Source organism: Delphinapterus leucas, chromosome 15 (genome assembly GCF_059928025.1).
Source record: "Delphinapterus leucas isolate spDelLeu-1000000601 "Yukka" chromosome 15, BTC_Dleu_Yukka2, whole genome shotgun sequence".
Lineage (NCBI taxonomy): Eukaryota > Metazoa > Chordata > Mammalia > Artiodactyla > Monodontidae > Delphinapterus > Delphinapterus leucas.
Genome location: NC_143143.1, coordinates 70,215,981 through 70,242,481, shown reverse-complemented (window position 1 = coordinate 70,242,481; position 26,501 = coordinate 70,215,981). Strand labels below are relative to the sequence as shown.

At 40.9% G+C, this 26,501-nt stretch overlaps 1 protein-coding gene across 4 annotated transcripts in view; it reads left to right on the top strand.

Annotated features, from left to right (window-relative positions):
- Positions 1-26,501, top strand: part of CHD6 (chromodomain helicase DNA binding protein 6) — a 211,541-nt gene that overhangs the window by 103,450 nt on the left and 81,590 nt on the right. For all 4 annotated transcript variants that reach the window (XR_016387920.1, XM_022592389.3, XM_089896896.1 and 1 more), the window contains 9 exons: positions 9,936-9,998; positions 10,816-10,874; positions 11,765-11,882; positions 15,849-15,935; positions 16,138-16,272; positions 19,919-20,040; positions 21,291-21,534; positions 22,728-22,904; positions 23,578-23,721. Coding sequence is in view for 3 of the 4 variants with exons in the window: in XM_022592389.3 (XP_022448097.2) it covers positions 9,936-9,998; positions 10,816-10,874; positions 11,765-11,882; positions 15,849-15,935; positions 16,138-16,272; positions 19,919-20,040; positions 21,291-21,534; positions 22,728-22,904; positions 23,578-23,721 (1,149 nt within the window). In the remaining variant the exon portion in view is untranslated. The remainder of the gene's footprint in view (positions 1-9,935; positions 9,999-10,815; positions 10,875-11,764; positions 11,883-15,848; positions 15,936-16,137; positions 16,273-19,918; positions 20,041-21,290; positions 21,535-22,727; positions 22,905-23,577; positions 23,722-26,501) is intronic.

Here is a 26,501-nt window from a genome sequence, read left to right as displayed (position 1 = left end):
ACTATTCAGATGAAAGTATGACACTTTCCCTCTTCTGTTTTGTGGAGTATTTATAATATTAAGCCTGATGTCCCCCAGAATCCTCCCACCACTTGTTCGCAGCCTGTGACTGTTCTGATGCATCAGTGCCTCTGCCATTCTGTTCTGAATGTCACTCCTGATTGTTCCCGCCATTAGATTGTAAACTTTTACAAAACAAGCCTCACTTTTTAATTTATCACAGTTTTCACCTAACATAGCTAGTACTTTATGTTGGGTAGTAACTAACATAAAGACTTGCATTCAGTTGTACTTGTCATGTATTTATTTAATATGTGAATAATGAATAAATATGCTTAAAACTTATTACAGAAACAGGTGTGATTCTTAACTCCTGGATTAGAAAGACAAGAGTGAAGTGTTTTTCTTTTTTCTCGGGCTCTTGTTTTCTCCAGTTCTTCATACTGGCATAGTTTCCCCACTGGTGTTCATCCACGTCTCACTCTGTCACCGACAGCCGTGGGCAGGCCCCTTGGCAGAGCGGCTTTTGGCTGGCATGGCTCTAGCTCTGTATGGCTCTAGCTCTGTACCAGCCCGCGTGATTCACGGCTTAGGCTCCTATGCACTCGGCCCGAGAGGATCGTTTTCATTCTTCCCATTTCTCAGCTGGCCACACCACTGTTCCCCACCCCGCGTCTTTCCTCAGATTGTCTCCTGTCTTTGTTTCCTCTTGGCTTCTGCTGCCACCCATTGTGCTGAGGCCAGTGTTCAAATGACCACAGTTTGCACTTTTGTCGTTCCCTGCCCCAGGTCCCTGTCCTTCCCAATCCATTACTAGACTCATTTTCCCATAATACCAGAGAAGTTTTTGGCTTTTTTCAGTGTCCCACTCAAGAATCTAAGGTGGTTACCTCTTAACTCCTGTTGTAGATCAAAACTCTGGCCTGATTTTTTAAGGAATGTGGCTGCATACTACCTGTCTACCCTCATTTATCCCCACTCCTCATTCTGTGTAATGCTTTTTTCTACTAAGACTGGTTCCTTAGTGTTCCAAGTCTGCATCCTGCTTCCCATATCCTGGTGCTTTCATCCTTTGGGTGCATTTCGAGTTTCCTTCCTGTTTGCAGTCCTCTTATGAGCCACCATTCTTTAGGGCCCAACTAAAACATTACTGTTCTGTGAAATCCAAGCTATTCTTGCTTTCTGCACTCTTGCTGCTGGACTTAGAGTTACTGTCACACTGATTAGAATTTACCACTGGTACATTTCTAAGAAAAATATGTTTTATCTTGCTTTCACTGAGTGTAAGCCCCTGAGACTGGGCACCTTGTTGGATGCTACTTTGGACCTTCCATGGCACTTGGTAAATGCTTGTGTTTTGGAGTTGCTTCTTCTTGCTAGAGCCTTTCCTTATGGCTCGCTGAATAGAAGTGAATCAGGTGGTTGGTTGAGGGTCGGGGGTATGTGGGTTGAAAATTTTTGAAATTTTCCCTAAGAAAATAAATTTTTAATTTCATGAGGTTCTGACATGAAAGTGAATGAACTAAAATGGTCTCCTTTGAAGGATAATTTGAGAAAACTCCAAGCAGTTGAGAACAGATGGCTGTCATGGAAGTATGTTTGGCAAGCAGATTTGGTTTATATCTGTGTGTATCTGTATACACTGAGTGTTTATACACACATGGTCATGCTTATGCACAATCTCTGTTTAGGGAAAAAAAAAAATCCTGATTTTCCAGTTTTCTTCCTACTTTGATGTGTATTTTGGAAACGCTACTCTCTTTTTTCTCTTTTATTAGGATAGGATAAAAACCTGCCGTCAGTATTTTGATGATAACCATTGATGTTTTTTTTTAATACTAGTGTGTTTCCCCCTATTCTTTAACTAGTGCCAAAAAAATAAATTGAAATTTTATTTCAAATACTTAATTTTTACTTGAAAATTTTCTATAATGAAGAATGCTTTAAACCCACCATCCTTTTAATCCTCAGAGTAAAGTCCTGTGCTTTCTTCATCCACATGTTAACATTTCCTTGGATTTGGTCCTAGTTAAAAACTCTGAGAGCAATCAAAATCCTATCATCGGAAACCATCTTTTTCTGCTCCTCATGGTAGGTAAGAGTAAGAGCCTATTTGAAGCAACCTGCTGGTGAGGAGAGACAGTTGTTCTTTTAGCATGGGTGTACACGTATGAATGCTTGCTTGCTAGTCTGGGTTATACAGAACTGGGAGTAGGTAGGAAAGGTGCTCAGCAATTATCAAAGTTTAATGCTAATAGACAGCCAACTCATTTCCAAAGCCTCTCCTCATTTGTCCAGGTACTCTGGCTCTGTGTTCCCATAGCACTTGCTTTATACTACTATTCCCATGTTATATTGCAAAATCTCTTAACATTATTTATTCAAAAATATTTATTGAGCACCTACCACTATTGAGCGCCAAGGACTGTTCTAAGTGCTGGAGATAACATCAAGGAACAAAAGAGACAGAAATCCCTGCCCTCGTGGAGGGAGCCTACAGCAAATGGAGAGGAGGCCTGCAGCATACACACAACCCATCTCCTCCTCCAGATATTTGCCAGATTTTGAACCTACGTGGGATGGAAAGCCAAAGGGCTAAGCCCAGAACCTCCAAAGGGTAGAAATAACTAAGGAGAGGCTGATAATCAATCTGAAAATAATAAAATTGTGTAGTATGTCAATGGTGGTAAGTGGTATGGGAAAAAAAAAATCAGAATAGGCGTGATACGGAATTCAGCAATGAAGCCTGCAGTTTTAAGTAGGGTGGTCAGTGTTGGCCTCACAACGGTAATATCTGATCCAAGAAGTGAAGGAAGTAAAGGGGTGAGGGAGTCGTGTAGGGAGAAGGCTGTTTCAGGCAGAGGGAATAGCAGAGTCCCGGAGGTGGAAACATGCCTGGTGTGTGTGAGGGACGGACAAGGAGACCTGAAAGGTGACAGAGGAGATGAGAGGCTGGGTACACATCCTGTGGGCTTCTGTAGACCTTTGGGAGACTTTTGGTTTTACTCCAGATTAAAAGAAAAACATTTTAAGCAGTTTAAGCAAAAGAGTGACTTAATAAAAAGGGCCATTCTGAACGTCGTGTTGAGAATGGATCAGTGGGACAGGAGTGGACACAGGGAGACTACTTAGGAGGCAGTTGGGAATAATCTGGGTAAGAGATGAAGGTGGTTTAGAACAGGGTAGAAGCAGAGGAGGGGGTGAGAAACGGCTGGATTCCTGGTGTACTTCGAAGGTAAACTCAACAGGATTTCTTGGCTGATGAGATAGGGTGTGTGGAGAGGAAAGAACAGAGTCAGGATTACAGCAGGATTTTTGGTTTGAACATCCAGAGGGATAGAGTTCTCTTAACTCAGCTGGGGAAAACTGTAGGTAGAAGGGGTGGGGGTGGGGGGTTGGCTAAGAGACTAGGAGTTTAGTTTGTGGACACCTTGGGTGTGAAATATCTCTGAGATATTCAAGTGGAGATGACAGGTAACAATTAGATACAAGAGTCTGTAATCATAGGAGAGGATAAATAAATATGGCAGCCAACACAACGTAGCCAGTATTTAAAACCATGAGACCAGATGAGATCACCAAGAGAATGAGTATAGATAAAAAAGAAAAGAAAGCCCAAAAACTAGGCCCTAGGGAACTCCAAAAATAAGAGTTAGTGTTGGAGGATTCTATTCTCAGATAAGGGTGTATAGTAGGGCATGGCAGGCCAACACTTGCTGCAAGGGGGGAAAAAAGATAAATTGCAAAGGACATATTTTTAAAGACATCAGATAGCTGTGGAAGCAAGAAGAATCAGATGAACTAAAATTCCAGACAGAGAAGAGCTATTCCTAGATGAGCTGACAGTTGCTGACTGTTTCTCCTCTGGAGGCACTCTGCAATTCTGGGCAGGGGCTGAGGATCAGGCTGGGCCCAAACAGAGACTATTCTGGGTTGAAGAGAAACCATCTGACCCTGCTGGTGATTGATTATGCAGGGCTGGTGAAATGATTGGAAACTAAAGGAATTCCCAAAACAGGGAGCTTTCGCCTGGAGACATTTGATGAATTCTGGGGTAGCCCGAGAAGTTAGTGGCTCAGCCAGAAGGCAGATTGAAATCTCACAGTCTCACGTTACTTTTAGGAGATAAAACCTCACTAAAAAAGGATGGGTCTACTGCCAAAAAACTGACTCTCCTTTAGGAGAGATTTTTAACCTGCTTGGAATTGGAAACTTCAGGGCTCAGGAGCAAAAAGACCTGCTGGACTTACAGTCAATGACCTTGGACATTCATACTCAAGGAACAGGTAAAACAAGAGATGGACTGAATCTTAACAGTAACCCAGTCCTGACCCAACAGTCCCTGATTGGACCAATGGGACCCACTTCTTCTCCCTGTTTGTATAAGAGAAAATAGGAAACACTTGTAGTAGAAGATATTGTTTGGAGCTGCTAAGATTCTTTTATTCACACTATTCACAGTACTCATCATACAGTAAAAAATTATTAGGCATTCGAAAAGGCTGGGAAATTGACTGAAAATCAAGAAAATAAATATGTTAATAGAAGCAGACCCCAGATGATCCAGATAACAGAGTTGGCAGAAAAGAACTTTTAAATAACCATGATTAATATGTTAAAGAAATTAGAGGAAAAGATGGACAAAATAAGTTCTAAAGTAAAGAATTCCAACAGAGAATTGAATCTATAAAGAGAATCAGATCAACACTGTAAAACTGAAATTTTCAGTTTATAAAATTCAGAACACAGTGGATGAGTTTAAAAGCAGATTAGATACAGTAGAAGATAAGATTGGTGACTTTGAAGACAGATCAACAGAAAGTTTCTAAACTGACACACAGAAAAAAGAATGGAAAGAACAGAGCAAAGCATAAACGGATAAAGAGACAATTGGGGTGCAGTGAAAAGGACTACCACATACATATCTGATTAGAGTCCTAGACATGGAGGAAAGAGTGAATCAGAGGAGTGTTTGAAGATAAAATGAATGGCGAGAAATTCCCATAAACTGATGAATATATCCGCCAGTACATTCAATGTCAGGTAACCCCCAAGCAGGAAAAATGTAAAAAAGAGAACCATACTAAGCATATCTTAAACTGTAGAAAACCAAATACTGAAAGAACATCTTAAAAGTCAGTAGATAAAAACTGACAGCTAATATTATATTAAATGGTGCAGTATTGAATACTTTCCCTCTGAATTTGGGAGTAAGAAAAAGATTCTATTTTTCTCATTTATATTCAGAAATACACTGGAGGTCCTGGCTACTGAATTAAGGAAAAAGAAAAAATACAGGACTTCCCTGGTGGCACAGTGGTTAAGAATCCGCCTGCCAATGCAGGGGTCACAGGTTTGAGCCCTGGTCTGGGAAGATCCCCCATGCCTTGGAGCAACTAAGCCTGTGTGCCACAACTACTGAGCCTGCGTGCCACAACTACTGAAGCCCATTCACCTAGAGCCTGAGCTCCACAACAAAGAGAAGCCACCTCAATGAGAAGCCCGTGCACTGCAATGAAGAGTAGCCCCCGCTCGCCGCAACTAGAGAGAAAGCCCACGTGCAGCAACGAAGACCCAACGCAGCCAAAAATTACTTAATTAATTAATGAAAGAAAAAATACAGGCATGCCTCATTTTATTGCTGTTTGCTTTATTGCATTTCACAGATATTGCACTTTTTTTTTAACAAATTGAAGGTTTGTGGTAACATTGTGTCGAGTAAACGTATTGGCACCATTTACAATATAGTAAAAAAAACAAAACAAAACTATTTATATAAACAAGCAACATCAAATCAGGAAAGGAAAATTGTAAAATACCATTTAGTATAAAGGTATTAGATACCCTGTAATAACTCTCAGTGGATACAAGCCTTCTATATGAAAAACATTGCTGAAAGAAATTAAATAAGACCTAAATAAATAGAGCAATATATGACATACATATATTCAATATTGTGAAGATGTCTGTATAGTTCAGTCCCAGTCAAAATCTAAGCAGGGTGTTTTTCTGATAGAAATTGGTGATGGAAGTACAAAAGACCTAGATTAGCCAAGGCAGTCTTGAAAAGGAAGAACTTTTCCAAGAAATTGGAATACTTACCATAATCCAGACTTTGTAATCAAGCCACAATGAAGACAGGGTAGTGTTGCCATAAGAACAAATAGACCAATGGAACAAAATAGAGTGGTATGTACTGCCCAGCATGGCTTGTACTTAGCTGTGTGTGGCTATTAAGCACTTGAAATATACCTAGTCTGAATTGAGATGTGCTGTAAGTATGAAATGCACAGTAGATTTTTAAAGAGTTAGTGTGAGAAAAATAATGTAAACTATTCCATTAATAATTTTACATTGATTACATATTGAAATGATAATATTTGCGGTATATTAGTTTAAATAAAATATTGTTAAAGTCAAGTTCATCTGTTTTTTAATGTGGCTACAAGAAGATTTACAACCACATATATGGCTTAGTGAATGACATTGGTGGCAGCAAAGATTCCTTAAACAGAACACAAAAATACATAAGGGAAAAGATTGATAAGGTGGAATATATAGAACTTCTGTTCATCAGAAGATACATTTACAGGTTGAAAATGCAAACCATAGATTGGTAGAAAATGTTTGTATGGGTTGTGACAGAGGACTCTTATTGAGAAATAAAGATATATATTAAACTCTCACAAATATAAAGAACTCTTGCCAATCAGAAAAAAGGACAATTTTTAAAATAGGCAAATGACTTGAACAGGAGCTTCACAGTGAGGATATCCATATGGCCAGTAAGCATATGAAAAGATGCTCAGCATCCTTAGTTATCAGGGAAATGTGAATCAAAGAGATGGTAATGCACATCCACTGGGAATGGCTAAAATTTTCAAGACTGACAGTATCAAGTCCGTTGCAACTCCCATACACTGCTGTTGGATGTAAAAATTGTTACAGCCACTTTGGGAAGAGTTCTGACAATATCCATTAAAACTAAACACGGGCTTCCCTGGTGGCGCAGTGGTTAAGAATCCACCTGCCAATGCAGGGGACACGGGTTTGAGCCCTGATCCGGGAAGATCCCACATGCCTTGGAGCAACTAAGTCCATGCACCACAACTACTGAGCCTGCGCTCTAGAGCCCGCGAGCCACAACTACTGAGCCCGCATGCCTAGAGCCTGCGCTCCGCAGCAAGAGAAGCCACCTCAATGAGAAGCCCACGCGCCACAACAAAGAGTAGTCCCCGCTCACAGCAACTAGAGAAAGCCCATGCGCAGCAAGGAAGACCCAGCGCAGCCAAAAATAAATAAATAAATTTTTTTTTTTTAAAAAGACAAAAAAAAGCTAAACATATAACCAACCTCATAACCTAGCAATTCCACTCCTGTGTTATATCCAAGGTAAATGAGTGCATTTATGTGAACATTGAAAGCAACCCAAATATTCCTCAGCAATAGAATGGATAAATAAATGGTGGTGTATTTATACGATAAAATACTACACAGTAATACAGGAGAATGGACCACACACAGTATGATTCCATTTACATGAAACTTAATAATAGGCAGAACTAATCAATGGTGGTAGAAGTCTGAATAGTGGTTACTTCCAGTAGGGGCAAGAGGGTCTTCCAGGATGTTGGAAATGTTATATAACTTGATCTTGGTGGGACTTAAACTTCAACAACTGTACACTTGAGATCTCTGCATGCTGTATGTATGCCATACCTCACTTAAAGCATTATGTTAGCATGTCTGGCAGTTCCTTGATGATGAGGACTGTAGCTCATTTATTTCTATAAGACCAGTGCATAAACACAAAAGGCACTCAATAAATAACGTGGGAGAAATTTAGGAAGGAAACGAAGTAGGAAGTTAGGAAGGAAGTTGGTTCATTAATCTAGTTTCTTGTAACACAGCCCCTGTTCCTTTGTTCGCCGTCCACCTGTCATAGTCAGAGCTCTGTTTGGCTGCAAGGTTGGGGTAGTGATTTTACTGCTCAGGAAAGTACATCTAGCTTGGGCCCTTTGCTGTTACCCGTCTGTACAGTAGAAGATAAGTCCAGGTATATGGAGAAGGGGGAGACTTTTTAATCACATGATGTAGATTAAGAATAATGCTTTATCTTTCCTTGTGTATTTCCATCTGTGTCTCTTTTCCTCTTCCCTGTTGTTTAGCATTCAACCAGTATTCACTGGTCACCCACTGTTGCCTGGCTTTTTCAAGGTATCTAGCTACATTTGTGAGTAAAAGAAATAAAGATCCCTGCCCTCACAAGGCTTATATTGTGGTGGGAGAAGACGGGCAATCCACAGTAAACTGCCTCCCCCTCCTTTTCTTACCTGTGCAGAAGAATCAAGCAGAAGAAACGTACTGACAGGAAAACAAAAGCTTAGCCTGTATCCCGCCCCATCCTTCTATTGTATGGTAGGCCCAGTTCACTTGTCTTCTGGTTGAGCAGTGGGAAAAGACTTGTCATTTTGGATTAACTTCACAATGCCATGTGTCCAGGGGGACGTAATAAATATTTGTAGCCTTTGGGAGCATCTGTCAGTGCCTGCTGATTCCCATACTTCTTTTCTGCCATCCGCCCTACTCATCTTTTTTTACCGTCACCTTTCTGGGAGAAGCTTCATTTAAGTTCTTAGAAAATATGTTTCCTGTAATGGTATGACTTTGGGACAGTTGAGCCCTAGAATGGGCAGTGAGATGCAGCATAAACCATCCTTTTGGAAAGTTCTGATAAGGAACCCAAATAGTTATTTTGAGAGTTAGGGTTGTTGTGATGAATGTTCTTTTCATATACTGTTCTAAATCTCATATTGTGATAAATACTGGATCTGGTAAGGTTACGTAGTGCATATGAAACGATGGAAATAAAACTGCTCAAATAAAGTCCGAGGAAGAACATTTAACAGGAGAGTTGTGACCCAATGCATCCTTTTTTTTTTTTTTTTTTTTTTTATGTCCATCAAAGGAAGAAGACAAATAGACTCTGGTTTATTACTACAACAGAATATTATACAGCATTAAAATTGAATGGCTAAAGCAACATGAACAACATGGATGAATATTGGCAATATCATTAAGTTAAAGAAGATTGCATCCACCATGACACCCTTTATATAAAGTTAAAACAAAATAAAATTTTAAAGAAATATTTGTAGATCCAGTGCATCTTTTAAGTGCAGATTTTTTTTTAAGTCAAATACTCTGTAGAAAGAGATTTCATGGCGATTAGGAAATGTTGATGTGTATCTAGGGCAGAAAGGAAGGAATTAATTTGTTTCCAGTTGGGATTTGTAGTCAATGGATGATCAGTGAAACAGAAAGCCATTTCCAGGTACAGAGGGGAAAGATGGTACAATTTAGTAAAGAATAATTATACTTTGCATTTGCATAGCGCTTACTGTCCAAAAAATGTTTTCACATGCCGTTTTATCCTCCCAGTAACCCAGTGAGATATGTGTTTTTAACTCCTGTTTTAATAGACTTGGAACTAAAAGGTGTTAATTGACTAGCCCAAAGTCAATAGCTGGACTGTGTCAGAATTGGGACCCTCTGATTCTAAAGCCCCCAGACTCTTCTGTGTTAGGCCTTTCTGAAAATTTATGCAGCAACATGTAAGCAGTTTTGGCAGAGAAGGGAAGTCTTAGGGTCAATTTTAATGATGCTAAAGGCAGATCTGAAATGGAGAATCTGAAGCAAATCAAGAAGCAGAATAACTTCCCTGCTCACTTGGGAGGGGAAGGTGATAGGGTGTTATGCCCAGAGGTTAGAATGTGTGTGATCTTTTGATCACTCTGTGGGCTGATAGGAGGGAGACCTCAGTACTCAAAGGTGAACTTTTGGAGAAAGTAGTGCCTATTACAGTATTTCTTCTAGAATTATTTCATGGCTCCTGTGGTGCCGTAATTGTGTCTCTCTTTAACCTCCATCTCCAGGAGCCTCCAGAAGATGACGCAAACATCATTGAGAAGATCCTGGCATCTAAGACTGTCCAGGAGGTTCGTGGCTGATGTTTCTGGCTTGTATATCACTAGCGCAGTTTACACCCTCTGTGGAGAGATGTTTCTGGAGTGGTCATTCTTGGCTGGACTGAGAGCTAGGCAAGAGCACTGTTTGGCTAGTTGACACTTATTTTCACCTCCATGAAAGATTTTAAGACATAAAATTCTGAAATATTTGAGTATGGCCCAAACCGATGTTTTTTTTCCTTATGATCCTAGCAAAAGGTATTGATCCTTTAGTTGCCATAGCCCACTGAAAGTCATCAGAGGGCCAAGAAGAAGAGATGGGAAAAGACTCCCAATGAAAACATCTTTTCCTTTCAACATCTCAGGGCTGTGTAGAGAACCTCTAGAGAAAATTTCTGGCGTGAAAGAGTATGCCGGTGCCAGTGAAGGCATAGTTTCATCTTTACCTCAAGTGTTTATGAAAGTACACTTCCTTACTTTGAGAGTGAACATCACTGGAGTTTGTGGGGGACGGTTGGGAGGACGCCGGAAATGCATGTTCTCACTTCTGCAGCAGCTCTCAGAGCCCTGGGCCAGTTTGGCTTTATCAGCTGAATGCTCTCCCAGCCTGGACCTAAGAATGACACCAGGAGGATCATTTTTGGTTTTTTCTAACCTTATAGCTTACTGTGTGTTCAGCCTTTAGAAAGCCTGCTCCAGACCTGTCAGAAAAAGACCTGGGAAAATGAAAATGTCCTTGAGAAATATGTTCTAAAACCAGGAAGAAGTATTGATTTACCTTTTTCGTTTGACACATAAGGGTGATCCATGGGGATCTGGGCTGATAACTGCTTGCTTTTGGTTACAGGTTCACCCGGGAGAACCCCCATTCGACTTGGAACTGTTCTACGTCAAGTACAGGAATTTGTACGTCTATTTAATGTATTATTTGTATGTGTATTTTAAATGAATAGAACTTTCTTCTTTCATCACACCATTATCTTTTATATATTCCAAGAACGGCCCCTAAGGCATGACCCACAGACCTTGACTGGCTCAAGTTCACCTTAGTCGGCAGTGCTTTACTTTGGCTGTGTATAGAATCACCTGGAGAGCTTTTTAAAACTACTGAAGTCCTTGCTGCACTCGAGACCCATTGGCTCATACTCTGGGAGTAGTTCTCAAGGATTGGTGTGTTTTAATAATATATTTTTTTGTGTGGTACGCGGGCCTCTCACTGCTGTGGCCTCTCCCGTTGCGGAGCACAGGCTCCAGACGCGCAGGCTCAGCGACCACGGCTCACGGGCCCAGCCGCTCCGCGGCATGTGGGATCGTCCCGGACCGGGGCACGAACCCGTGTCCCCTGCATCAGCAGGCAGACTCTCAACCACTGCGCCACCAGGGAAGCCCAGGATTGGTGTGTTTTAAAAACTCCCTCTGCAGTTCCCATTTGCACCCAGAGTGGAGAACCACGGTCCTATAGCCTATACTTTTCTACCCACTTGGGTTTTTCTTTCTTTCTCTGCTGTGTGCCCACTTTCACTAATGTGCATTAACGATGGCCTGCCTACACCTGCCCTCCCTCTGCTCTGAGCCAGTTTCTCTAGAAGCCACAGAATTGCTTGGAATTGCTGCATTGTTTTGTATTCTGTTTTTGTCCTGAAGGGCAAGGCCCTTCTAAGCCCAGTCTACAGCAGTTCCACAGGAGGTCACTCCACTGCTGCTGTGTTAGACGGTCACCTGGTTATTGAAACACTTTAATGCTTGATGGTTTGCTGGTTCTATGCTTGTCTCACAATTTGTGTGTCTTTGGATAGTTCCTACTTACACTGTAAATGGGCCACAATGGAAGAACTCGAAAAGGATCCTCGCATCGCACAGAAGATCAAGCGATTTAGGAATAAACAAGCCCAGATGAAGCACATTTTTACTGAGGTGAAGCAATGTTTACTAATTTGATCACTGCTTTTCTTGCAGTATTAAATACCGGGTTTAAGTTTCTTAAAGTTTAAGTCCTGTGTAGATCTATTGCTCAGGTGCCTGCTGATTTGTGACAAGATTTGTCCAGATTTAAGCCAAAGAAAACAAATTATCCACCAAGGAATAAGGATCAAACCTTAAAAACTGATAACTCATGAGAACGTGCATCTAGGTCACGTTCTAGGGCAGAATGTACACACAGAAGGAATGTGCACACAGTTCTTTCATTTCCTCCTCTCCCCTCCCCAAAAGGGCAATTCCAAGAAGACTTAAAGTTTGGGTGTAAAAAATAAAAACAAAGCTAAAATGTTAGAAAATAAGTAAATAAATATATAAACTTGGGTATTTCTAAGTATGGTACCTACAGCAAGAGGAAGGATTGATGGATTTGGATATCAAAACATCTGTAGTGCCTGTAAGTTAGAAAATACCACAAATAAATCTTTAAGTAAGTACGTAATGTACATAGACGTATTCCCTAATTACGTACATGCACACATACATACAAGGCATATATTCTTCTTATTCCAGTATGGAAACCTTATTTATATTTGTATACACACATGCATGACACACATACATATACACATGACAAATAGCTTTAATGATAAGAAATGCTATTATAGTTCAAAAAGAAAAATACAAAATCCCAAATAGAAAAAAATGGACAAATTAATGGGGAATTCAGAAAAGAGGGGAAAATTACTTATCAACCATACAAAAATGTAGTCAGTTTCACTAGCAGTCAAAGAAATGCAAATTAAAATGGGAATCTTCTAGTTTTCACTTATCAAATATTTGAAGGTTTTAAACATAAGTATTTTCCACTGCTGGTGAAGGTGTAGGGAAGAGACGCTGTCGTCGTCACTGGTTGGGAGCATAACTTAGGATGACCTATCAGGAACGCAGGATGACAACAGACATCACATGTCTCAATATTTGCCTAGCCTTTGTCCCAGCAGTTCCGTTCCCACCATTTATTTTAAGGAAGCTATCAAGTCTTTGTGCAAAGACTTAGCTATGATAAACAGTTGTTTGTATTGGTGAAAAATTGAAAACAAACAAAATGTTAGTTAATAGACACTTGTTAAATTATGATACATCCCACAGAACGCAGTACTGTGCAGCTAGTAAAAATGATATTGGAGGACAATTATTAACGTCATAGGAAGAGGCTTAGTGATGTTAACTGTTGTTAGTTGAAAATGTCAAGCTCTTATTGAGACAGTTCCATTTTTGGGGGGTACAAGAGAGAAGAATCACCATAATAATGCATAGAAAATGTCTGAGTGTATGTGAAAATGATGACGTAATTTCCTCCATTTGATGGGATTGTGGTGATTTCTATTTTCTTTAACAGATTTTATACAGATAACTTATGAAGAAAACAATTATTTTTTTAAATGTAGTCACAAATACTAGACCTTAAGAGTGCACTGAGATGCCGTCAAATTTTAGCAGATTGCTGCACATTCTTACCAATTCATTGTTCATGCTGTACTCCTTTTCCGCAAATGACGGAAAACTATTTTAGGATAATGTCAATAAGTGTTATTTTTGTCCCAATATGGAGTCCTTTTTCTTTACCCTTAACGTTTGGCCCCAGGCCTCTCCAGGATTGTTGTAAAGCCTGTGAGAACGGTGTTTTATGGCATTGTTCCTCTGTAGAGAATCGGAAAGGAAGGACTAGAATTGGAAAAACCATCCTGAAGCCCTGTTGGATACTCTCCCTCGGTTCCTGGAACTTCTTATTCACGCCTCTATTTTAGCGAGCATTTGCAGTGTAGTGACTTGTTTACGTGTCTGTGTCTTCCATTTTGAGCCCTGCGAGACAGACAGGGCCACGCCTTCCTCGTGGTACTTCCTATCTGTGGTACTAGGCGCAGGGTCAGCGCTCAGTCACCACGTGTTTGTGCCCAGGTAAGGGAGGAGGGTTTTCTATGCCACTCCTGCTCCAGACCCTTCAGCACTTCCTGTTGTCTTGGAATAAAGTCCAAACTACTTAATGTAGCTTACAAAGCCCCATGAATCTGGTTTCTGATTTATTCCCAAGGGAATGATTTTTTCCCCCTTGGTTGGGAATAGAAAATTGTGTTAGGATGTGTAGAAATACTGTAATGGGAATTCATACCCTTGGGGAAGGAAAGGCTTTTGAGGAGATTGGAGGCCGTCGTGAAAGGAACGAGGAGTGAGAGTGGAGAGTAGTTGCTGTAACGCTACCTTCAGTCTTGACCTCGCCAACATTTTTGTTAATAACTTGCGTAAATGATATTCTTATGAAATAAATAATAACCTAGTTTTGAATAGAGCTTCTTCATACCCATTATTTCCAGCCGCTTTATGAGGTAGCCAGGGGCACGTGTGAAGGACAGTGGGGTTGGAAATGCTGTGAGTTCCCACGCCCCACAGGGCTGGAGGCGTATGAGACCCTGACTCCTCAACACCAGACCCAGTGCTGGGAGAATAAATGACAGAATCAAAGTTCAGGTTTACCTGGACAGGTGAGGATGGATGAAATAATGAAAATGGCAATAAGTAAATGTAATGTCACACATTGGTATTTTAAAGATCTTTACAACTTTGGAGTGGGGAAAATGACCTGATAGCAGTTTGCCTTGGGCAAATTGCAGTAGCTCCTTCAGACTCAGTACCCTCCGTTTATGTAAATCAGTACTAATAGTATCACCCTCACAGACTACCTGGGAGGATTAAATGACACAGTGTTGATAGAAGTGCTAAGCATGGTGCCCGACCCATAGTCACTATTCCACAAAGGTTAGCTCTGCATCACCAAGGGATCTAGAAATGTGGCATCTGAAGGACATTGAACACCTGGGGTTAGGGAGGTGTTCCGATAGGGACGAATCAACTTGGTTACTGCTGCTCTAGAGGAAGCAGTTCACACCAATGAGTCAGTTACAGGAGGAAAATTAGGCTGTAATTTAATAGTAATAATGATAAAGATCATGATGCTGCTACTGAACAGGCAGAAGTAAAGCTGTCTTGGCAGTGGGTCAGGTCTCAGAGGGCAATAGATTCCTGAACACGGGGATAATTGAATCCGAGGGTGGATTTGCAGGGATGCTGTAAAAAAAAAGTGTTCCTGCGTTGATTGGAAGATGAAACTAGACAGCTCCTAAAGTGCCTTCTAGCTTAAGGGGTAATAAGAACATTCCTGCACTTCAGGAGGAGGGCTTCTGGGCAAGAAAGACCCGGGTAAATGTTCTGACTCACGTGGCTTTGCAACCTTGGTCACGGTACTTATTTAACTTCTCTGAGTCAGTTTTCTCATCTGTAAAGATAATTACGACACCTGCTACTCCATAAAGTAGCTTATAGGCTAAAATGAAAGCACTGGACACACATTAAATATTTCTAAATCTTATTATTTTGTAAGTACGCTTTTTTTTTTTGAAGCGTAGCGTGTTTAACAGTAAGCAGTCCTATGGGTACAGCTCAGTGAATTTTTGCAAAATAAACACTCCTGTGTAACCAGCACCTAGATCAGGAAATAAAACATTATCAGTACCCCTGAAGCTCCTTCCATGCCTCCTTCCAGTATTAACTGTTATTATTATTGGTATTAAGAAGAAAAACAAACTGTAATTCTGGATTTCCGAGGGATATCTCTGGAAATCCTCCTTGTGCTGATTTTTGCTCAGTACTGTAATGACCGACAGGAAAATCTCACCCTGGTGGGGCAACCTGTAAGGTGGGGTCGTTTCTTTAAATTCAGTCTTGAAGAGGAGGATTTGGGGACAGTAAAGAAATGTCAGTGAGGTGACTTTTATTTTCAAGCAAACCTTTTCATTCTGTGTTTCCTGCCCAATAGGGGCCGGAGGGGAGGGTCACTTAAAACACTGGATGATGGGTTGGAGGGATGGGGGACACTTCTTAGCTCTTCTTTTTTGTTTGCCTTAGCCTGACGAAGACTTGTTCAATCCAGACTACGTGGAGGTTGATCGCATCTTGGAGGTGGCCCACACCAAGGATGCAGAAACCGGAGAGGTGGGTATTTTGCTGTTTCGACTCTTACAAAGTGTCTTTGCTGCTTGCCGAAGATATTTTGCACGTTTCGTTAGCATGTGGTCCTTGTTCTCATGGCATTCGCGTGCTGTGTTGTAGGGAGGTTTTCATAGGTCTGTCAGTGTAGGACTGATTCCTGTAATGTAGTAGAAAGAACGTAAGTGTCTCTCCCATTTCGCACTAGGAAGTGACGCATTACCTGGTGAAGTGGTGCTCACTGCCTTACGAAGAAAGTACATGGGAACTGGAGGAAGATGTGGATCCTGCAAAAGTTAAAGAATTCGAATCTCTGCAAGTTCTCCCTGAAGTTAAGCACGTGGTAATGTACCCATGTCACTGTTCAGCGCCTCTTGTAACATGTGATTTTAGGAGCTTGGCAATCCTGGGTGTCCCCTGGGCTGTTCTCCTGAGTGGTTTCTGTGGTGTCTTATCATTGGTCACTCCCATTGAAACTGCGGTTCAGGGTGTGTTTCTCCCACATCACACTTTGCTAGCACTCAGGTCAGCTTTACATCCGGCTCTACTTTGATGTATGTCACATTTCAGAAGCTTGGCTATGAGCTTTGATTTCTTGGTGTATGGCTGTCAGATGGAGTCAGTAAGATAGAAGGTGGGAAATGCCTGGCTTGGGAAAGAAGCTCAGTAAGTTGTTAGCATCTTTCTTGTTCCTGTTTCTTATCCCTTGCTCCATTGGTGATCTCTTTTCTTCAGTTTTATCCTTTGCCTTTACTCAAGTGGAATATTCTTACAGGGAAGAACTGTCCTTTCTCTATAGATCGCTGGGACTTTGCAGAGAAAACATAGGTTTTCAGTACGTTTTTGTTGAATTGGTTTGTTTTTCTGATTCTGGATTATTACCACCAAGCTGCAAAAATGTCAGAGGAGGCAGAATTGGGATAGAGCCCAGTTAAGATGTGACTAACTTGGGAAAAGAATCAGAGCTGTGAAAGAATATAACTATAGACTGGAATGATCATTTTCTATTTTTTTTAAATCACTATTTTTATATGAAAAACTCTTATGCAGTTCCTTATTGTTGTTTTTATATATATCACTGGGAAAGTTGGGACTTCAAAGGCAAGACTTTGACACTGAACTTAGATCCCTGTCGGAGTCCATCCAAAAGCAGTTTTGCTTTTGTTTCTTGGCTCTGAAGGGTATAGAGGTATCTTGAGATGTGGAACTGTGATTAGAAACCTGTGTATTTTACAGTGTTTGTCTACATTATTGATTAATGAATTTTTCTCTCAACCCTCTCCTATAACAGTTGTCCATTTAAAATTCAATTTGTTAGTCATTTACTAAGCACCTGCTGTAGGTTGATTCTTGTGTGGGACAGAGTAAGAAAGTAGGTCCAGGCCCTGCCCCAGGAGCTCACAGGCTGACGGAAGAAGCATGTGTGTGCAGGACAAATATGGCACCAGGCTAATTGGGGCATGTGGCCCAAAGCAGAAGCTAACCAGTGGGGGAGCAGAGAGTAGAGAGAATTTCATTGTGAAGCTAATTCTAAGTTATCATCTAGAAGTAATCAAGATTCTTACTCTCTCAGCCTGAATCCCACTTATTTCTTCAGACTGACTACATGCGCTTGGCAAGAATATGAATGCAAGTGTTTTCAGTCAGTTTCCCTTTTTCTTTCCTTCTTTGCTGTTGTGATGCTTCTGTCCTCCTCATCTCTCAATGAACTATGAGATCATTTCACACCTGTCTCTTTTGGTTTCTAATTTATTTGTTCTCTCATTTAGAAGGTATGTTTTGAAATTTTTCTCATCCTAAATTGGAATGGTAGCTCAAAATATAATTAAAGTTGTCTTTTTATGTTTTAAGAGAAGGGCTGGCTCCAAATGATACTTTAACTGAATTTTTTTTTTTTTTTTAAGGGATCTTATCCTGGGCTTTGAAGTTTAGAGATAACCCTACCAGTCTTGATGAGTAGGACATTCCATCACTAAAAGCTTTTTGGTAAAAAATTGGTCACATGTAGGTCAGATATGGAATTTTGGGAGAGCAAGAAATGAGTGTCAGTAACGATTGTGCAAAGAGAGTAGCAGTCATTTAATAGTCAAGACCCACCTTGGAGACTCCAAGAATCAGTTCTCTTCTGAATTTAATAGTAGCCACTAAAGGTTGTGGGGCCTTGGGGTAAGTTACTTGCTGTAGTCTGTACCACTTAGGAGCCAACCAGACTAGGCATCGGGAATTTCTAGCTGATTTCAAGCCTTATCCTTAGATGGCTGGTCATGTCAATGGTGATGTAAAACTAAAACCTTTAGCACTGGAGAAAGAGGGAAAACCCAGAGGAGTGACTGGGTTAGAGCGTGATGCCTCTACATCAGGAGCGCTACCAAGGCAGCAAAGTAGAAATCTGCAATGCTAGGAGTGAGCCACTTCAGTCACTAGAGATGAGGAACATTCCAGGAAGTCTCCCCATAGTATCTAGTAGAGTAGAGTGCCATTAAAATGAGTTACATGGACTTCGGGAATCCAGGCTGAATGATTCCTATAGGTTGAGAAGAATGTAATTTCTTTAAGGGAACAGAGCAAGAGAGTTTCTATAGGAATATCTTTGCTTAAGAGCTTTCTCTTTAAAATTAATTTTTTGACATAATAAATTATTTTCCCCTTTATTTCTAAAAACACCTGTGCCTATGTGCTGATAGTAATATTCAACAGAGTTCTATTTCAAGGGGCTTAGCCTAACTACAGCTATAGTAATTTTGTAGGTAAGTTGTGGTATGTAAGTTTCTGAAAGACCGCACTTTCAGTGGTCTGAACGGATTGGACAGATTACACTTATCTCCAAATATCAGTGATATGAAATGATTGGGGATATTTTATTAAATTTCACAAGTGGAAGGCTTCGTTTTAGTTAATGGCATATTTCAGGAGTAAACTTTATTGTAATACTCCAAAGTAGAACTACCAAAGACTACAATTGCTGTTAGAGAAGCTAAATCTCAAAATTCTCATTTATATAACTATAGGCATAGCTAAAAATTTTTATTTTTAAGACCTTGAAGTGTTAACTTAGGGGCTCAATTTGTCTAGAAGCAAAATAATCAAGTCTATGTCCAAATAATATAAATAAACAAAATTTTTAGGTGGGAAGACTTAATACCTAAAAATTAAAATTAAAATTTTCCCCAGATTAATCAAAATTCCAAAAGAATTTTAAGGGAATTTGAAATTGATTCTACAGTTATACAGAATACTAAATAAGACAGAATAGCCAAGACATTTTTGAAAAATAATTCGCCATCAGATATAAACCTGCAGTAATTCAAAAGTGTGGTTTTATTGCAATAAGAGACAGTGCAGTAGGACAGAATGAAGACTCTAGATAAAGCTCCCTGGATATATTAGAACTTATATGGTAAAAATGGCATTTCATATCAATAAAGATCAATTACATTTAGAAATTGGTGTTTCATATGGGAAAATAAAATAATAAGATTGCTATTATGTTCATGGTGAATTTAAGGAATTTACAGTTTTGATTATACAGGCTTTGGGCTTTACTCTAGAAACTAATCAACAAAATATTTGACCCAGTGTACTTTCCTGAGCTGATACCACAAGGACAAACAACAAAAAAAAATTCTGTCTATAGAAAACTAAAAAACCTGACTAATACTGGCTTGTAGGGAAATTAAAATGTAAGTGGGAGTGATTTCTGAGAGTCTCAATAAAGCAGTATAATACTTATCAAGATTTTAGGTGGGTCTGTTTCTCTTCTTCATTAATTGCTTGCAAATTTTATAGAGGTGTTCTTAGTTTAATCTGCTGAAACCTAGAAAATACAGGACTGGCTCGTTAGTCAGAAGATAGTAGCTGCAGTTTGCAGCCAGCTGTAGGACAACATTTGAGATTTACCACCTTCCCCATCATTGCCCTGTGTCCCTCTGCACATTTTGCTCCTGAAGCATCATTCTCTGTGTCTTGTGCTCTCTGCTCTCCTTCCCTAGGAGCGACCTGCCTCAGACTCCTGGCAGAAACTTGAGAAGTCTCGAGAGTATAAGAACAGTAACCAGCTCCGGGAGTACCAGCTGGAGGGGATGAACTGGCTTCTTTTTAACTGGTATAACAGGTGCGGAACCAGAACCGGTCCTGTCTTCAGGGATGATGTTTCTACCAGATGTTTGTGCCTGGAAGATTGTGGGCTTAGCCCGCGTGGAGTAGCAATAGCAGAGCGGCAAGGGAGTGCGTCGGAGCCACTGGTTTAGTGGTGATCTTTGCACATCAGGCATACCAGGACTTTATTTTTTATGTCAGATTTGGTTTGGTTTGGTTTGGTTTCTCCAACCAAGAGGAATGATCTTTAGACATCACTGACTTTGTCCTTTTTTTTTTCTTTGCCAGTCTAACCAAAAGGTTGGGCCCAACCTCGATGAAACAAAACCCAAGAGATCCTTTAAAACTGTTTTTTATCTCCCAGTCTTCAGCAAAAGTTGGCTCTAAAGGGGAATGGATCTGGATTCTAGCCCCGACTCTGCTACTTGTTTATGAACCATGGGTGGCCTAGACTTGTAATACTCAGTTTTCAACTCTGTGCTTTAGTTCCTATCAGAATCTAAATGAAACAGATGAAATTTGAGAAAGATGAGTTGAGATTTTTCTTAACATTCTAGAGTGTACCCCCGGTGTTGATTTTTAAAGACAATATGTAGTGGAACAACACACCAAGCTGAAACTCTGGAGACCTGTGTTCTAGCCTTGTCTCTGCCACCTGTTCACAGTGTGAGTCAGGGCACAGCTCACTCAGACACTCCAGGTCTGGGGTTGCCCACCTGTACAGTCAGGAGCAAGACCGGACAGGGGTCACACTCTTCCAGGGTCACAGCTGTGTGCAGTACATGATTCTGGATCACCACAAGAGACCAGCGTTTTTAATTCTTGATACGGAACTTAGTATGTGGGTTAAAAGTTTGTCCTTTGATAACGCAAGTAATAGACAATGAGAATCATGCAACTTATGTTTCTGTTTTTGCCTTGGCTTCCATGAAGTTTGTCAGGTAGAGAAACTGGCTTAGATTTGAGGCATTTTTTTTTTCTCCTTGTTTCAGTATTATTTTAATTTTTGGTATTTTTAGTTTATATTTAAATGGACCTATTTCACGTATTTTCTCACAAGTTGCAATAGTTCCTTTTTGGAAGTAGGCAGGGTGTGAACAATGATAATAGAAAGTTGCTTCCGTTGTATCTCTGGAAAATGCTGATAAAACCTTCACTGATGACCTTACAGGTCAAGGTACGCTTCTGAAGTATCTTTTTATTTATAACCAACCTCTGCCTCCTTCCTATATTGATGATGAAGTATCTGTGTTTCTTACTCTGCAGAAAAAACTGCATTTTGGCTGATGAGATGGGCCTAGGGAAAACCATCCAGTCCATCACATTCCTTTCAGAAATATTCCTCAGGGGAATCCACGGCCCTTTCCTCATCATTGCCCCGCTCTCCACCATCACTAACTGGGAGCGGGAGTTCCGGACGTGGACAGAGATGAATGCCATCGTGTACCACGGCAGCCAGATCAGCAGGCAGATGATTCAGCAGTATGAGATGGTGTACCGAGATGCACAGGTGAGACCTCCACCAGGCACAGAGACCTGGGGACAGCTTTCTGACGTCATGGTTCAAAACAGCCTTTCCGTCCCTTGTCTTCCAGGGTTTAATGCCCTGCATTGGGTTACTGTTGGCTTACTCTGTAGTCACATGTTTATTGCGGTAGACTTCTTACTCCTTCCTGGTAATTTAATTTGTGATAAAACACAGAACTGGAGGGCATGCTTTCCACTCTGACATATACCAGAGGCTCTTTAGGACACGGAAAGCTTGGCTTCTTGGTTGGCTCACGAAGTTGCTTTTACCTGCAGAAGGTTTTATCTGAGTTGTTACGTGCTCAGTGAAGAAAGTGAGCGGAGGAATTCGTGTACAAAGGAAGGATTCTCAGCCAGGGAGTTTGGAGAGAGAGAGAAGGTTAACAGATCTGATGTGGAAGGATGAAGAGAAAACAAATGGTTAAAGGCACAATAGAATTTTTTAAGACATTTTTGTTTTTGAACATCTCACTTTGCTGAGTATCCTTGTATGTTTGTTCGGAGCACTGGTTTTTATAAATAAGGTGAAAATTAAATGAACTCAGAGGAAAGGCAGCGCTCACCCCAGAGGTTTCACAGACAGCAGGAGGAGACACTGAGAAGAAATTTAAGACGTGCTGTAACGTGATGAAGCTCTGCTTTTTAAAGCGATGGTAGCACTAAGACAGGCTGAAAGACAAAGGTGTGTCCTGCCTGGTAGCACTTGTCCTGGGTGAATCAGGATCATGATGTCGAATCTGTTCTAGAACCCAAGTTACAAGGTGAAATTAATTTTACCTGAAAAGTAGCAGAGAGGGTTTCCTTGGGCATCCCAGCTATGCATAGACCAGCTTCCGGCTGGGAGTGTGTGAATCAGCACTCATCTGCTCTCCTTATCGTGACAAGTAGATAAATAAAAAGCTTCCTTTCCGGCCTTCCGCATGGCTCCTCTGTCTCACTTTTGTGAGGGTACGTGCTCTCTTGCTTTTGTTTCATTGATGTAATGGGGTCTCTCTCTTGTCTAAATAGCTGGTTCATTGTCGTATTCTCTCTCTTCTCAACTGAGGAAGAAGTGCTTATTGGCTCTCACCTGGGTCCTAGCATTTATAGTGTTGCCTCCTCCAACCCAGCTGGTAACCCAGTAGCTGGATTCTCTGGCTCTGCGTAAAGCTTTGCCTTTGGTTCTGTCATCCTTAGGGAAACCCGCTGTCAGGAGTCTTCAAGTTCCATGTCGTCATTACAACGTTTGAGATGATCCTGGCAGACTGCCCAGAGCTGAAGAAGATTCACTGGAGCTGTGTGATCATTGATGAAGCCCACAGATTGAAGAATAGGAACTGCAAACTTCTGGAGGGCCTGAAGCTCATGGCCCTGGTGAGAGTTGGCAAGCTCTTTGCATAAACACAGGCCCCTTCTGTTCACAGTAGAGGAAGCATTCCTTAGCCATCTGCATGCAGCTTACTTGTGCACAGTCTGCTCACCCTAGATTTTCTTTTTGCCCACTATGGCTCTGATGGTGCAGGAAGCAAAATGTTTTTGTTATGAACTGGGTCAACAATTTGGCCTTTGCCACAGACTGATTCCCAGAGGGACCCAGGGAAATCTTAAATACCATGAAATTTGTGACCTGGAAATGTAAGATGTTTTGGCTTGTCTCCAGGTCCCTGAATGATCTGGTACCAAAGGTGATGGCCTTCAACATTACTCCTTGGCACAGTGCCCAGTCTGTGGCAGGCAGGCACTCCATAATATCAAATGAATGAATGGATGAATGAATGGGTGCTTTAACTAATGTGAAATTGCTCCTGGGCTCAGGGATGTGAAAGGAAGGTTGATCTGTTTATTGATGTTGTCACACTTGTTCTGTCGAGTCACATGTGTTATAACCAACCTCTGCCTCTTTCCTATATTGATGATGAAGTATCATCATCTGGCAAAACAGAATTGCCGCCAGTAAAGCCCAGAATGCCCTGGCGTCATTTTCCCACCAAAACCTGCTGTTTTGGTGGTTCAGACCCTGTTCATCCCGTGCTGTGAATCCATGCAGGAACACAAGGTACTGCTCACAGGGACGCCCTTGCAGAACTCGGTGGAGGAGCTCTTCAGTCTGCTCAACTTCCTGGAGCCGTCACAGTTTCCTTCAGAGACTGCTTTCTTGGAGGAGTTTGGAGATCTGAAAACAGAGGAGCAGGTAAATAGGAGCCTGAAGGATTTGAGGAGACAATGTGGTAATGACCTTCACCATCAAGGCAAAAACAAGTCACCATGGGGACAGGAGTTAGCAAGTTCTCACATCCCTCGTAAAATGAGCATTGCCTCCTTTATTTCATTTGTTTATGTTGAAGAGGATAAACTGATTATTAGCAGTTCTTATTACTCCAAAGGATAAATGAATCAACATCCAAAATGCCTTATATCCGGCCTCCTGCCTTCACTGATCTCATATGTAAGTTCAGTGATTTTGTTCATAGCTCTGGCCTCAGGGGCTTGCTTCCCTCCTCCTCTGCCTTCTTCATCCTTCATCCCTCCTCCATCACCTGCAACATGTTTCCAGGCTCATTTTCTTGAGTGCAACAAAATACACAGGTAGTGAGGAAAAGAAGGCAGGTGTGTACACTAGAGTAGTGGGCAAGTCCAGTTTTGTCCAAATCAACTAAATGTCCTGTTTTCAAAGATCTGGTCCTGCGTCTAGCTTATTAGACTCAAAGCTGTTTCAAAACAAACCAGTCTATCTACTATGGGTAGAAATCTCAACTGGACATTGCAGAAATAAGGCAGACAAGTTTAAATGCCGCAAGAGGAACAGTTAATAGAGCTGAGGACTTTTAAAGGCGAGAAAGGTCACATCTGTTTGGAAATTAAGAACGACTTCATGGAGAAAGTATAATTTGAGAATAGACTTTTAAGGGTGAGTAAGTTTTCAGTAGGCAGAGAGAGAGAGATGATGACTGCTTTGCATAGGAAAAAAATAATCATAATCAGCCATGGAATTTATGCAGTAGTTGGGAATCATCTGGGTTGAGCTGGAAACAGGGTGGATGAACTGAGGAGTATGAAGCCGGAGGAGTTTAGCGATACATTGTGGGAAGATCTTGAAAGACAGGTTGAAGGGTTTGGTAAGCATTAGAGAAGCAGTGCAGGGCTTTGATTGCAAGAATAATTAGTTCTGCTAAATTAATCTAGCAATGGTGTGAGAGTGGGTTGGGGCCGAGAATTTGGGAACTGAGAAGGTTTGGGAATTTCACTAACAGAGAAATCAGGAGTACACTGTGTGGTCCCAGTCTGTTTGTTTCTACTTCTGTGGCGAGTCAGACTTTGAGAGCAGTGAATAATCAAACTTAATTCCACTTCTCGACATTTGCAGTATCTATTGATCTTTCAAAAGCCAGCTCCAACCCTCTCTCCATTTTTGGACCATTAGAAATGCATCCTCTTCTCCCATTGCACTTATTTTGTGGTATGCATTTTTTCTTCTTCCTAGACAATGACCTCCTTGAGGACAAGGCCCACATCTTCTGCAAAGTTGTGTTTGTTGTATTGACCAGCACAGTGTCTGGCATGTAGTATACTCTAAATGATTCAAGGTATGAACCAAGTGAAGGGCAAAAGCTGAATCCAGCATGTGGCAGATTGGCATTTGTCCCTGTCTTTAACGATTACCTAGCTGTGTCTCTCCTCTTTGGGTTCTTACATAGTAATTCCTTATCCATTTGGGGGATTACATTCCTAAGTACCATGATTGCTAAAACAAAGCATTCATTAAATGGATTAGATTTAAGATTGGGGTTAGTTAGGAGCAAACCACAAAAACGGCACCAACTGTCTGTATATCTGGTTAAAAAGTAAAGCATATTCATCATTGTTTAAAACCTGCTCCAGGAAGTAACTCTTGTAAATCACTCTCTGTAAATCACTTTATATTTCATCGGGAAGCATTGGTACAGCTCACAATTTATTTCTGCAGAATCTACCCCTTCTGAAATTTTTGAACAGCTCTTTATGACTTGAAACTAGATCTTTTGCACTTGCCTTTTCTCTTATTTTCCCACCAGGATTAATCTTATTGCTATCATGTTTTAGCTCAGGGTGAACTCAGGTGCCTTGACTTTGAATCCCTTCTCTGCCCTCTTCTCGGGAGAGTGAGCAAGTCCCCGTGCCAGTGCGGTCAAGTGCACAGAGATCTGCTGTCCAGGCCTGGACCGTTAGGAGAAGAACAGACAAATCATAGCAAAGCATATGATCAGGCTCAAAGTGCCCCTGAGATGACAGCTTGCATGATGGAGTGGGAGGTGTCACCTTACCACATTAATGCTCTACATATTGCTACCCCCAAACTTGTTTGCTGCTGTCGTTATTTAGATGTAGGAGGAATCCATTTCCAGATTGCCTCTGCTGCTTTTTCTTTTTTTAATTTGATGTAAATGACAACAACATTATATTAGTTTCGGATGTATGGCATGATGATTCAGTATATGTAGTATATATTATAAAGTGATCACCACAATAAATCGAGTTAACATCCATCACCATACATACGTAAGTTCTTTTTTCTAGTGATGAGAGGTCTTAAGGTCTATTCTCTTAGCAACTTTCAAATATACAATATAGTATTACTAACTAGAGTCACCTTGCTGTACGTTACATCCCCAGGACTTATTTATTTTATAACTGGAAGTTTGTACCTTTTGACCACCTTCATCCATGTTGCCCACCCCCAGATTCCGTCTGCCTCTCACTTTGTTCTTTCAGCATCTTCCCTTTGTAAGGTATCACTTGTACCTTCTAACATGGCTTAAAATATTCCTCAGGTAATTGCTGCACAAGTGTGCGTGTGAGAGAGAGAGGTTTGTTTTCTCCATCCAGAAGAGGTCCTGTCTTTGTATCTTTCTCCCTTTGTATCTTGTAAGGTTGCAACATAGGTTCTCAGTAATTACTTGGGAATTAAAACCAGATCCCTTTTTTCCCTTCAGT